Here is a 13,338-nt window from a genome sequence, read left to right on the forward strand (position 1 = left end):
TTTCAAGTCAGAGTTTCTCTGTGTAGCCCTGGCTGTCCTGGAACTTCCTCTGTAGACCAGGATGGCCATGAACTCACAGAGATCCACCTGCCTCTGCCTCCCAAGTGCTGGGATTAAGGGCATGTACCACTACCTCCCAGCTACTTTGTAATTTTCATATTGCTGTTTTCCATCCTCTTGCTCCTGACTGGGATATAACTCTGTAAGTGTTATTTACTCTTTGAACTTGTGTTTTGGTCATGTGTATAGATTTAAGATCAGGTATCAAAACTCTTTGTGAATGCATCTTGTGTTACCAGAGCTGGTAACTGGAGAGGTTAGCACACTGTGGCCAGCCGAGGTGCTTGTGTTCACAATCCTGGAAGTTCCTGTATCTCCAGCTCTTTCCTTTTGTCTTGGGAAGATGATTCATAGAAGGGTCTCCTGTCACCTGTTTTGATGGTGAGAGACCATCTGGTAGTGTGCTAAGAGCTGAACTGCATCAGAGGCAGGTGTATGGGTTATAGCATTGAGTTGTGTGTCCTGTTGTTTATAGGACTCCACTATATCTAAGCCCCTCAGTTAGGAGATCTCTGTTTAGCCACTCCTTAGAAGCCTCTAGTCTCCTGCCAAGTGCAAGAAGAAGAGAGGCGGTGCAGCATTTAAATGGTCCCTAGACACACTTCTCCTGGCCTTCTTCTGCTGCTACTTTTACTTCAGGTAAAAAGCACCTAGTCCTACTCAGAGCTGAGTCTGTTAAGAATCTGTCAGCAAGCATTTCCCAGATCTAGCTAGCCTATTGCTCCTCAGCTAACAAAATGCTACCACTGCATAGAATCTCTTTCTTCCCTATTCTATTTTTTTTTAAAGTGTGTGTGTGTGTGTATGTGTGTGTGTGTGTATCTAATCTTAAGGACCAAGCAAAAGAGAACATATATTCTCAATTCCTTGTACCCCTTTGTCTCCCAGTGTCTATATGTGCCTCAAAAGAACTCGCAACAAGAGAGTTTGGAAAACCTGCCCCAGGCCTCTGGCTTGGCACTCACCTCGTGATCTGAGTTCTTGCATCAGCTGGGTCACCTCTTTGTCCTTGTGGTATTCAGACTGGGACTATATGATTGACAGTTGCCTGAAAGTCATACAGAGGGACATTGCCCAAGAGAAAGAAGTGAATGTAGCTGTGACAAGTAGCTATGTCCCAGGCTCAGGATACTGTTGCCCTCCAAAAGGTGAGGATTTTGAGAAAGCAAGAATTTTCTTCAATTGCCTGGTGCATGTATGTGTGTGTGTGTGTGTGTGTGTGTGTGTGTGTGTGTGTGTGTGTGCCTGTGAGTGTGTGCATGTATGCATGTGTGTTGTGTATATGGGTGCACATTTATGCACAGTGTGTGGAAGTTGATGCCAATCGGTTACTTTCTACTTGATGTTTGAGACACAGTCTTTCATCGTCCGGAGGCTCACTGACTAGCTTGGCTGGCCAGTGGCCAGTGAGCTCTAGGTTCTACTGTTTCCAGTTCACCAGCACCACAAATGGGTACCACTGTCCCTGTGCTTTGTGTGGTTTCTAGGAATCCAAACGTGGGTCCTTTTGCTTGTGTGGCAGGTGCTTTGGCAAACTGAGCCATCACAGTTTTTTCCAGTGTAATGAGAAGCAATGGCACTTCCTCAGAAGCAGTGGCAGCACCTCCTTTGGTGCCCTCCGAAACATGTGTCCCTGCTTAACTGCCACACCCACTCCGATAGAGTCTGTGTGACATGCAACCTTATCGGCTCGGAGGATGCTCCGACATCGATCAGGTGATGGGCAACCAGATTTGCGAGGGTCCCTGGCAGAAGCCCAGGTATTTGTTGAGACGAGCATCCCGAGTTCTGGGTGTACAGAGCCTGGCTATTGGCCTACTTCTGCTTTTCCTCCTTCCTTGTTCTATAATCACTCACGCATTCTTATTAAGTCCACCTCCAGGGCAAGGCCGTTCTTTACCCTCTGAACATCTCAGTAACTGAGAAACCTGATGTGAGCCCATCGGGAAATGAACCAGTGGTGGCCGTGGATGAAGTAGTTCCGCAGAAAGCTGAACGTCTCATATTAAACAGTACCAGAAGCATGACTGTAAATGAAACTACACCTTGGGGGTGAAGGCGTTTGTGCAGTTGATACAGAAAGAAAATGCAACTGTGCAGAAGGCACTTGACAAATGGCAACAGCTGGAGTATAGGCTAAAGGATTCTAGGAAGAGAAGGCATATCCAGGAATGTGAGGATAGCGAGGAGAGTGAAGCAGTCCCCGGAGTTCCCAGTAAAACAGAAAATGGGACAACTTAGGACTGGATTGAAGGGAAATGGTGACAGAGACCCAAATACAGAGGAGCACAGCTCTAAGAACCACTCCCTACCCTCCATTACCATATATAGGAGTGTAGGATGAGGATTTAACACGATGGGTTACTAAGGATGGTAAAAAGATAAGATATTAGGACCTGAGTCCCTGGGAAAGAATCTTGAGGGTCAGACCTCCATGGTGCACTTTAACTGCAGCAAAGAAAAATGACATAATTACACAACTCACCAAGGTGGTAGTAAAGTATGGCACCCCATGGGATTGTTTTGGTTTACAATGTATGGGACTACCAGAAAGATTAAGATGTGTAAAGGAATATAACAACTTTATCTAAGTATGGGCTGCAGATGTGCAGACTTGTACTTCTCTCATGGGTAAAAGCTGTTAATAATAACATGCCTGAGAAAGGAGCCAGCTTCGCCTAGCTGACTGCGAATTCTAAGAAAAGCTCATGCCACCTTCTCAGGTGATTAACCGCAGTCTGTCTCTGGCCCTTATGCATAGCCAGAGGACCTTGTTGTACTTTTAGTTTCTGATTATTGCTGTACTTTGCACTTTGTAACCTGATCTGTATCTCTTAAACTGTGGTTTGTAGCTAGCAGAAGTTCCTGTCATGACTGTATAAACCACTGTGCTCAAGTAAAGATTCTGGCAGCAGCATTGACCCTCCCTTGTGTTCGTGTCTGTCTGTCGCGCCTATCCTAGGATCCTTGCTGTCCACGGCTAGAAGCCCCCTCGGTGGTCCGCGGCACTTAACGGCTCTGAATCAACTTCTTAATACTCCCATTGCCCACTGCTGTGTAGGGACAGTCAGACTCCAGGATGGGCTCTGTCCCCTGAGAGGAAAGGAAGTCACAAATGCAGAGACACACAGGATGTGGAGCGTGTTTTCATATATGGTGTCATCCCTTGACTTAGGGACCAGTGACAACAGATGTGCCATTTGTTTGCTTTGACAGTTGAAATCCCGGAGGAAGAAAATTGAGGGTAGAGACCCAATATGCTGCCTCGTTTGTGTGGTCACGCTTGGGTCCTTCAGTGATTTCAGTTGTATTGGTCTCTGACATTCAAAGAAACACTGTCATCCTGCCTAAGTGTTTAAATTCCAAACTAAAAACAGTACTTTCAGTTCCTTTTGAGGCCCCCGGGCCACCCATGTCACAAGGAAGTGTAGAGGATTGAGCCTTTGAAGGGCATTCTTAATGGCAAGCTTTGAATGAAGTCACCCCCTGGTAACTCTATGACAGCTTACATGCTACTGTCCTTTTCCCACTTAACAAGAACAAAAGGCCACAGCCAGGCCAACCAGTCACAGAGGATAGATCTCAATGACTTTTACTTCTGAAGTTTTTTGATATAAAAAGGGACACACACCCAAGGAGGATCAGACAGCAAGGGCAAGGCATTTGGCAATAAAAACCCATCTGCGCAGATCTTGGAAAATCCAAAATGATTAGGTAAAGTACTGTGTATTTCTGCCAAGAGACATGTTGAATGTTTGCATGTTCTTAAAATTTTATGTTTGCTTGTGTGATGAAATTCCACCCAGGGTTCTGTTTTCTACTCTGCAGCTCCTTAAAATTCAACCTCATCTTAGTTCTGTCGCTGTCAACGGTGCACATGTTTTTGTGTTATCCGGTTCTTTCTTCCAAGGTAAGAGCTTCACTGCTATTTCTAATTGTCAGATAGGTGATCAGGATGGTGGCATAACCCAAATTCAAAAGAATTTCAAGAAATAGGTGACAGAAAAAACAGTATAGTTTATCTTTAGACCTTTAGAGATAAATAAGTGTAAACAGATTATGAGATTAGTAAGGCAGCAGAAACATACGTGATAGTAGGTAATTCTGGAATGTACTGATTTGTTTTGAATTATTTAAGAGTTGCATCTTGCATGAGGAAATGGCTGTTTCAATTTAAAATGTTATATTTTGGTCCATGACAATCTATGTGTTCCACACTCACCTACTCTTAACCATAGTAAATATTTTGTACTGAAATTGAACAAACATCAAACAAACAGAAAAACAAAACAAAACTCCACAGTGGTCATGTAGGCAACATGCTAGATTACAAAGAAATATTGCCTAAAATATTTATTCATGGGTTTATTATAGAGTATTGGTGAGGTCCTAACTATATTCCCAGAGCTGCTCAAGTCACACACACACACACACACACACACACACACACACGCACACGCACACTCACACGCACATGCACACACACACACACACACACACAAAGAAAGATTGCTTCTTTGGGGTATTTATATTCTGATTGTGTCATCTGTCCTTGTGTTTGTCATTATCTTTTAAAAGTTCTATTTATCTATTCACTTTACATCTCTCCTCACCTCCCAGTCCCTTCCTCCCTTCCTCTCTCCCAAGCCCTTCCTATTCCTCAAAAGAGGGAAGCCCCCTTCCCATCCACCCCAGCATCATCAAGTCACGTCCAAACTCAGAGTGTGCTCTGCGGCCTGGCAAGGTAGTCCTGCCAGGGAGGAATAGTTGAAAGCTGGCAAGAGAGTCCATGTCAGAGAGAGCCCTGCTCCCCTTAGCTAAGAGACCCACATGAATCCTGAGCTGCCCATTGGCTGCATATTTGTAGGGGGCTTAGGTCCAGTTGATGCAAGGTCCTTGGTTGGTGCTTCAGTCTCAGCAGACCCCTCTAGGGCCTGGTGAGTTGGCTCTGGTGGTCTTATTGTGAAGCTCCCATCACCTCCAAGTCCTTTTCTCCTTCCTTCCACTTTTCTGAAAGGCTGACTGTGCATAGCCCAATGTTAAGCTGTGAGTCTCAGCATCTGTTTCCAGTCGCTGCTGGGTGGAGCCTCTCAAAGAACAATTCTGCTCGACTCATATCTGCAAGCATAGCAAAGTATAGTTAATAGTGTCAGGGTTTGTCTCTCTTCCATGGGGTGGGTCTTGGGTTGGGGAAGGCATTGGTTAGACCGTCCTTCAATCTTTGCTGTATCTGCTCTCTCTTTATCTCTGCACCTCTTGTAGGCAGGGTGAATTTTGAGTTGATGTTTTTGTGGGTGGGATGGTGTTCCTCTCCCTCTATCTGGAGACTTATCTAGTTAGAGGGTGCCTTCTTCAGTCTCTATGTCCCCCTGCTACTAGGACTCTCTGCTACAGCCCCTCTCATATCTACCCTGACTTGGGTATCCAGCTTATCACAGAGATGCTTCTGCCCACCGTTTTTTCTTTTCTCTGCAGGCCTTTTGCCCTCCCATCTCAGCTCTCCCCAGGTCTGATCTCCTGCCTCATATCTCTCAGTGTTGCTTCTCCTACTTTGTTCCCTCTCTTCAACCGCAACCTCTGTCTATTCTATTAAGCATCCTCCCTTGGATCGGTCTTGATACTTATTTGGGTCTGCGCATCGTGGTATACTTATCCTGTACTACTATTCCATTGTCCTTACAATATTAAAATATCTTTGGTCATTGACGACACCGTAAACTTTAATGCTTCTTCACTAAAAGTTAACCTGTAGTGCTGTAATCACTGAGCTCACTGGTCTTAGGATAAAGAGGTCACGGCAATTCCAAGTGGCAACTCCCTCAAGCATTGTGCTCTAGTTATTTATATAATCCGTCTTCTCATTGATCTTCGAGTCTGTCATTTTTCTATTTCCTGTTTACTTAATATAGCTTCTCTTCTGCCTTTCCGTCCTATGAGCATTCAACACTAATTTACTCATTGATCCTTTAAGACATGAATGACATTCATCAAGTGGATGACTCACAGTCCATAAATGGGTATATTTTCTCAAGTGTCTTCCTGATTGCTTTCTATTGTTTGTCCCTAAAGGTTTGCTCACAGCATTTTTTAACAAGAGGCACTTGTCCGTAGCTGTTTTTAAATTAAGAATTCTTTCTTCTGGAGTATGTAGAGACCTCCTGGGCCACAAGACAGTGTTTCTCCTTTCACTGTGTTGTCCGTTTTTCTGGCTTTGCTCATGAGAATGTTGTTCTGGTTACAGCCACATTAGGCAGTAATGCTGTGGCTGGTATTCATGGCAACCTGACTGGAGTGAGTGATGATGCACTCTAATCACATAGAATTTCATTGTTTTGGTCAGGGCTTCCTGAGGCCTGTCAGCTAGGCAGGTGCACAGTGGTCTCCTGATGAGAGGTTGCCCAAGCACACCGAGGTCCTTTTAGGGATGACTCATGGTCTAATAACCTGAACTGGCACCTTTCTTTTGTGGGATGGAGGTGGCATCGTGAGTGCTTCCTTTCTGCAATGATGCACAGGTCACTCCTGCTGGAGATTTAAAATAGGAAGAATTTATCTATCATGTTAACACAGGGGGAAACAGAGTGGCATTAAACTCAGATGTTTTGATTGTTTTTTTTAAACTATAACCAATATTTATTAAACCATCTTTGACTATTCCCAGATCAAACAGAAAATAAAACACAACACATGCACACAGAGAAAGAGAGAGAAAGAAAGATACAGAGGCACAGAGACAGGAAAACAAAGAGAGAGACAAAGATGGGATAGAAAGACAGACAGAGACACAAAGAAAGACAGAAAGAGAATGAGGAGAAGGAAAAGGAGAGGGAGGGAGAGAGAGAGAAAGACAGATAAAGAGACAGAGAGAGAGGGAGACACACATACAGACACACACACATACACACACACACACACACAGAGAGAGAGAGAGAGAGAGAGAGAGAGAGAGAGAGAGAGAGAGAGAGAGAGAGAGAGAGCACATCTTTTTTCTTCCTCTCAGAAGAATTGGGAAGGTTTGCTTGCTAGCTCTGGGCACTGGAGACCAGTCATTCATCCAGCCAGGATAAAGAATTCTAGGACGTTTGATACATTGAAAACTTCATTCCAACCCCCAAACAAGAGTAACTCAAGACAAACTTGTCTTCTACACCAACGAGCAAAGGGTAGAAGCTTTATTTCATGCTATGTCTCTTCAGCCTTAGTAAAATGCTTCTCTTTTTGTTCTACGGAGCAAGAAAACCAGGGCTTGGAGTCAGCCGCTGGTGAACAGAAGCATCTGCAGGCATGTGGCCTCCTCACATAGAGCCTGGGAGTCAGTAATGCTGGCTTTACACAGATCTTTGCTTTGCAGGATCAAATAAAATATTGGGAAGCAAAGACGAGGTGTCATCAGAGATGGCTTTGCCAAGGTCTCTGCTTGGTCAAGGACAATATTTGGTTAGCACCTTGCCAGTTATTAGACTTACTTTGAATCTGGGCAAGAAAGAATCCTGGCCAAGTGTCAGCAGCTCCCAGCGGAGGCCTGGATCAGGGCTGCCACTAGGACTTACCAGCTGTGATCGGAGCCTGGGCTTGGCTTCCTCATCTGCACAGTGTGGGGCTGGACTGTAGGTTTGAGCTCTAGGGTTCAAGATCCATTTCTCTCACCACTTAGCACTTCAGTACTGTGATGTGCTACCCAGGCCTCGAGCAATGGTGAGGACTGGAACCATAGTTGGAAGGTGTCGGTGTCAGGGCCCCACAATGGCATCACTTTTTGGAAACCTTGATGGGTAGCCAGAGAAGGTGTGCTTCTGACACACCTAGAATTGGGTCACACTGGGCAGTTTTTTTTAGGTAATTTACTTTTAAAAGTGGCTTATAAAGCAGCAGCAGGTCTCCTAATGTGTGTCCGTGCATACTTAGGGCAATAGAAATTTTTGACATAGAGTATCATGCAGCCCGAGCTAGCCTAAAACTCACTCTGTTGCTGAAGATGACCTTAAAATTCTTATCCCCCTGCTTCCACCTTCCAAGTGATGAGATGACGAGTATGTGCTACCCTACCCAGTTTATGTGGTGCTGGGGTTGAACCAAGGGTTATAGGTATGTTAGCCAGTACCCTCCCAACTGAGCCACATCCCAAGCCCAGGGGTGAATGTTGAACAGCATTCCCAAGACTAAGCAGAACCCTCAAATATTCCTTATAAAATAACAGACAACATGGATGTTATGTGGAATACACACTGTAAATGCTGAATGGCAGAATAAAAAGCAGACAAGCCAATGGTAACCCAGGTGCTCTCTGCAATAAGTATGCATTGTGTTTCAGCAACATTTCTCCCCAATAAGGAGATGAGACAGAGCCTTTAGAGCCATAAGATTTTGAAATGCGTTGCTATTGAAATAAACGTTTAACCTAGATGCTGTATCCTCTTTCTCTTACCCCTGTCTACATCACCAGATGCCTGGGAAGCCTGATTACTTTCTCATCTTACTGGGTAGCTGCCCAGCCAGGCTGGATGGGAGCGAAGGACTAGCTTTCCTAAAGCCAATTTTGGAGCAGACGTCAGTGAAAAGGTCCTTTCGCAATGGAGTCGGCTCAGGGGTGAAAAAAACTTCATTTCGAAGAGCAAAGCAATGAATAAGTGTGCAAAGGACTCTGGGAATTAATCTCAAGCTATGTAGAGTGTGACCGATGTGCTAAAAAGCGGTTGTATCTTGTACCACAAGGTGTTGCTTCCCTCCTCACCCCTCTCCTAAGTGGCTCAAAGTAAATTAAGTTTTGGAGGATAAATAGAAACCTGTCTCAAACTTCCACCTGTGAGTAAAAAACGATTTCTGTGCTTAGCTAGAAACATCCCCGAGTGTGGAGGGACTCAACTGGCTTTGATCTTGAATTGGCCACAACGTGTGGGCGTCTTTACTGTCATATTAGTGTGATTCTTCTCCCACTGTCTTACAGTGCTGTGACACCAAGTGCAGTGGCAGGTATATGATATTTCTCCTTTAAAATATGATTTTCTCAAATGACTCAGCCGGGCCAATTCTTCGGGTTGTGCTGTTTTCTGTTTGGAAGAGTCTCATGACGATTCAGCAAGAGGAGGAACGGTGCAGCTAATTGGTCCCTGCAACCTGGGATCTCTAGAGCCCTCTTGGTTTGTCTCTCCCTCTCCTTTTCCTGATTCCAAATATATATAAAGATGGCTGATTGCTTTGCCTCGAACATTTTGTTTTGTCTTGACTCTTCAAATCTTAAACTGTGAAGCACTGCCAGTCACAATGGTGACACCAGAGAACTGGCTGGTGCTTGTGAGGTAGGCGGTACATTTCCATAAACTGGCTGATAGATGAGACCCCGTTCTTCTTCCCAGGTCAAGCCCACTACCTTTACATTAATACTCTTGACATTGGTGCTTTAAAAAAAATGACAGTGCAGGACTGGGGCAGTGATGGCTCAGTGGGTACAATGCTGGTTATACAAGCATGGAGACCCAGGTTTGAATCTATAAAATCTATATAAAAGCAACACATGCTTGTAACTTTAGTACTGAGGAGGCAGAGGAGGGAGGATAACTGTAGTTTACTGACAAGGGATTCTAGCCAGATGTGTGAGTGCCAAGTTCCTTGAAAGACTCTGCATAAAAAAAAAAAAAAAAAAAAAAAAAAAAAAAAAAAGTAGAGAACAGCAAAGAAGGCCAGTGTTGACTTTCCACCTTTATAAAGCACACACACACACACACACACACACACACACACAGAGAGAGAGAGAGCCGAGAGGAGAGAGAGAGAGAGAGAGAGAGAGAGAGAGAGAGAGAGAGAGAGGAGAGAGAGGAGAGAGAGAGATGAGAGAGAGGAGAGAGAGGAGAGAGAGAGAGAGAGAGAGAGAGCATGCATTGGTCAAAGAGTTGCTTCCAAAGTCTTAAGCTCATTAACATGTTTATACATGCTGGACTCTGCAATATGCTACAGGTGTTCTCCAAATGTCTTACACAGGTTTTACATGGCCAGCTTTAAAAATCAAAGGACACTGTCCTTGGTCACCAGCTTCAGTAGAAATTTGTCTCCAGGATTTGGAGCTTATGGTGAGCAGGTTGCACAGTCACAACCTGATGTCCATGTGTGCAGCCGACTCCAGATGTGTCAGATTGAGGAAGGCATTAAGAATTTGCCTGAAAACACCAGGCTTTGCAAGACCTTCATGTGTTTGCCTTGTCTGCAGTAACAGCGAGGGCTTCCTGACTGTGCGTGTTCACGTTACTTTGCTGTTCAGATACACAGGAGATAGTTCAGAGTGAAGTCACACAACAATGTGTGAGCCTGCTAACGGGGTCCTCCAGGAGACACTTTTTGGAAGCCCAGAGGAAACACCCAAGAATAGAAGGTCTCCTGTGTGCGTTCACCTGAGACCAACTGTCCCCTGTCTCCTTCCAGCAGTCACATCCTTCTTGTGGACCTGATGGTGTGAAGACTCTGTCCTCCCAATGATGCCTATCTGCCCCTCAGCTTTGCATCACTCAGTGACCTCCCCTCTCCAGTGCTTAGAACCTGGGCCTTCATCTTTGTGTTCCTATGGTAGGCAGGTATCCATTGCTGGTCCCATCCAGGAGCCTGCTGTGCAGGGTCCCTTGTCTAAGGGCTGTGCCAGGGCAGCACCGCACACACTTCTACGACACTGGGTGTGCTCTCCCTTCTTCCCTTGGATGGAAAAGGACATCTCCACCTTCACACATTCTAAAGGGGCCAGATGATGTCTCTGGTCATTTGAAACATTCATATTTTTTAGATTTATTTTTACTCATGTTTAAGTGTTTGTCTCTGTCTGTGGGTACGTGCATATGGGCGAGGGTGGCTGCAGAGGCCAGAGCGAACATCAGATCTCTTGGAGCTGGAATTATAGACCTTTGTGAGCTGATGTGGGTTCTGGGAACCCAAACTTGGTTCTCTGAAACAGCAACAGTTAGAGCTCTTAACTGCCGACCAAGCATCATTCTAGCTCCTACTTTGAACCACCCTTAGAAAATCTACACTGTCTTAAGCTCACCTTCTTCTCCTTCTGCCCCCAAAATACACATGTACATATAAACACTCATACACATGCTCACAAACGTTACACACAAACATGCACACTATATCCATATACAAACGTCACATGCACACCTACATACACATCTACATACACACTGCATACACACATACATATACAACAATGCCACATACATATACAGACATCACATGAACAAACACACATCACACACACACACACACACACCACAGCACATACATATGCACCACATACACATACCCCCTGCCTTAGTTAGGGTTTCTATTCCTTTGAAGAGGCATGATGACCATGGCAACTCGTATGAAGGAAAACACGTAATCGAGAAGTTTAGAAGTTTAGTCCATTATAATCATTGCAGGAAGTATGGTGGCTCACAAGCAGACATGGTGATGTAGACGGAGCTGAGAGTTCTACATTTTGATCCACAGGCAGCAGGAGAAGATTGACTTGAGCCCACCAGCTAGTCACACAGCTCCTCCAACAAAGACACACCTACTCCAAGGCCACACCTCTAATGGTGCCACTCCCTATGGACCTATGGGGACCATTCTTATTCAAACCACCGCACCCACACATATACCACATACCACACACACACACACACACACACACACACACATTCACACAGACAGTTGAAGTGAGGGCTAACCTATCATCAAAGGCACATCTTTGAGTCTTGCTACGTCATGACCTATGATTACCCCCAGGAAAAGGAAGGGCAAAGCATAGACTGATGGTGAGAAAAATTATCCACTTCTTGCCCAGATTTCTGTAATAACGTGTTCTAGACCCAATAATAGTTTGAGTTACCAGAAAGGTGGCTAAGGAAGGTCACTTAAACCTTTGGGGAATGTGACCCTAACACAGTGAACTGGTTTTGGTCACTGATCCCCTACTCTGGAAGCTGTATGCACTGAGGAGTAGCCTGGTATGAAGCCTTGGAGATGATAAGGTGACCCTTCATGCCCTCGTCACCATGGACGTCGGTGGAAGCCAGCATTTTGCTTGTCCAGCTGGAGGCTCGGGAAGCCCTAAGGACACAAGCAAGCGTCCCACAGGATGAGTATGTTGTTACTTATTTCCCTCTGACTCGCCTGAACAGGATTGAGTTTCAAGTTCTACTGGAGAATTTTAGTGGATCGAAAGGACAAGAGCCGGCAGAAGCCATAGCTCTCTGGAGAGAGAGGATGCCGGTGTGGAGGAGCTGAGCACAAGGTTGACAAGGGAGGCAGGAAGGCCAAGAGACCCTGGCCCCACAGGCTACCCCCAAAGCCCATGGCTGCCCTTCCTTGGTTTTGCCACATCACCCAAGCTTCTGGAATTCTCCTAAATCTGAGTTTTCCCAGCACAAGTCAGACCTAGTATCACTGATCTTATCTGGCTGATTTTCATTTGCTGGTCAATTCATTTGCTCGAAAGATTTGCTGAGCTTGTACTAAACTCAGACACAGTGGTCCAGACACTGGAAATGCAGAGGCGAGGAAAATAAATCAAACTTCTTGGAACAAGTGGAGACATATATAACATATGTATAAAATAGCATGAGGAAGATGCTCCCTATAAAATGGACAAACTGCCAGGAATCTGTCTGGAAAATTGATATTTCTCATGTATCTAGCATTATTGGTCAGGAAGCAAATTTAATTGGTTAGTTGATGTTATCTAACATGTACATATATGTAGACTATATACAATGCAATCATGAAACAGTATATATATTTAGGTAGCATATATATATACATATATATATGATTATTTTCAGTTGCATAGATGTAAGTAGTATCTTAGATGATGATAAAAAGGAGCAATGGAGCTGTCAGGGGGAGCATTGTTGGATAGGAGCAAAAGAGTAGTTTCAGGTACAGTTCTTAGGAACGGTACCTCCAGGAGAGATCAGAGCACAGAAAGAACAGAGACCAGGAGGGTAAGAGTGTCTCTCAAGGGTTTTGTAAGACTCTTGCTTTTCCTCTGAGTGACACAGAAAAGCACTGTATGGTTTCTAGCACATCTGTGTCTTTTGCTCTTGGTGACTTTATGCATGTGGGACATAAAATAGCCCTATAGTCAGTTTTAACAATGGTAGCAGCTGTTCACTGCAGGAGAACACTCAGTGACCCAGGCTCCTTCTCCTCCATGACTGTTCCTGTTATGTCTTCAGAATAGCCAAGCTGGTAGGAGGGTTTGTTTTGCTTGTTTGTTGTTTGTTTTTAGGCAGGTTCTCACTGGATGCTTGG

At 44.8% G+C, this 13,338-nt stretch overlaps 1 protein-coding gene across 1 annotated transcript; it reads left to right on the forward strand.

The window, feature by feature from the left end:
* The first annotated feature begins 1,757 nt into the window (after window positions 1-1,757).
* Window positions 1,758-9,147, forward strand: Nps (neuropeptide S). Its single transcript, XM_051145098.1, has 4 exons — window positions 1,758-1,820; window positions 1,943-2,072; window positions 3,867-3,970; window positions 8,504-9,147. The coding sequence occupies exons 1-4, from the start codon at window positions 1,758-1,760 to the stop codon at window positions 8,681-8,683; spliced, it is 477 nt and encodes a 158-aa protein (XP_051001055.1). The 3' UTR covers window positions 8,684-9,147.
* Window positions 9,148-13,338: the final 4,191 nt, after the last annotated feature.

Source organism: Acomys russatus, chromosome 5, assembly GCF_903995435.1.
Source record: "Acomys russatus chromosome 5, mAcoRus1.1, whole genome shotgun sequence".
NCBI classification, from domain to species: Eukaryota; Metazoa; Chordata; class Mammalia; order Rodentia; family Muridae; genus Acomys; species Acomys russatus.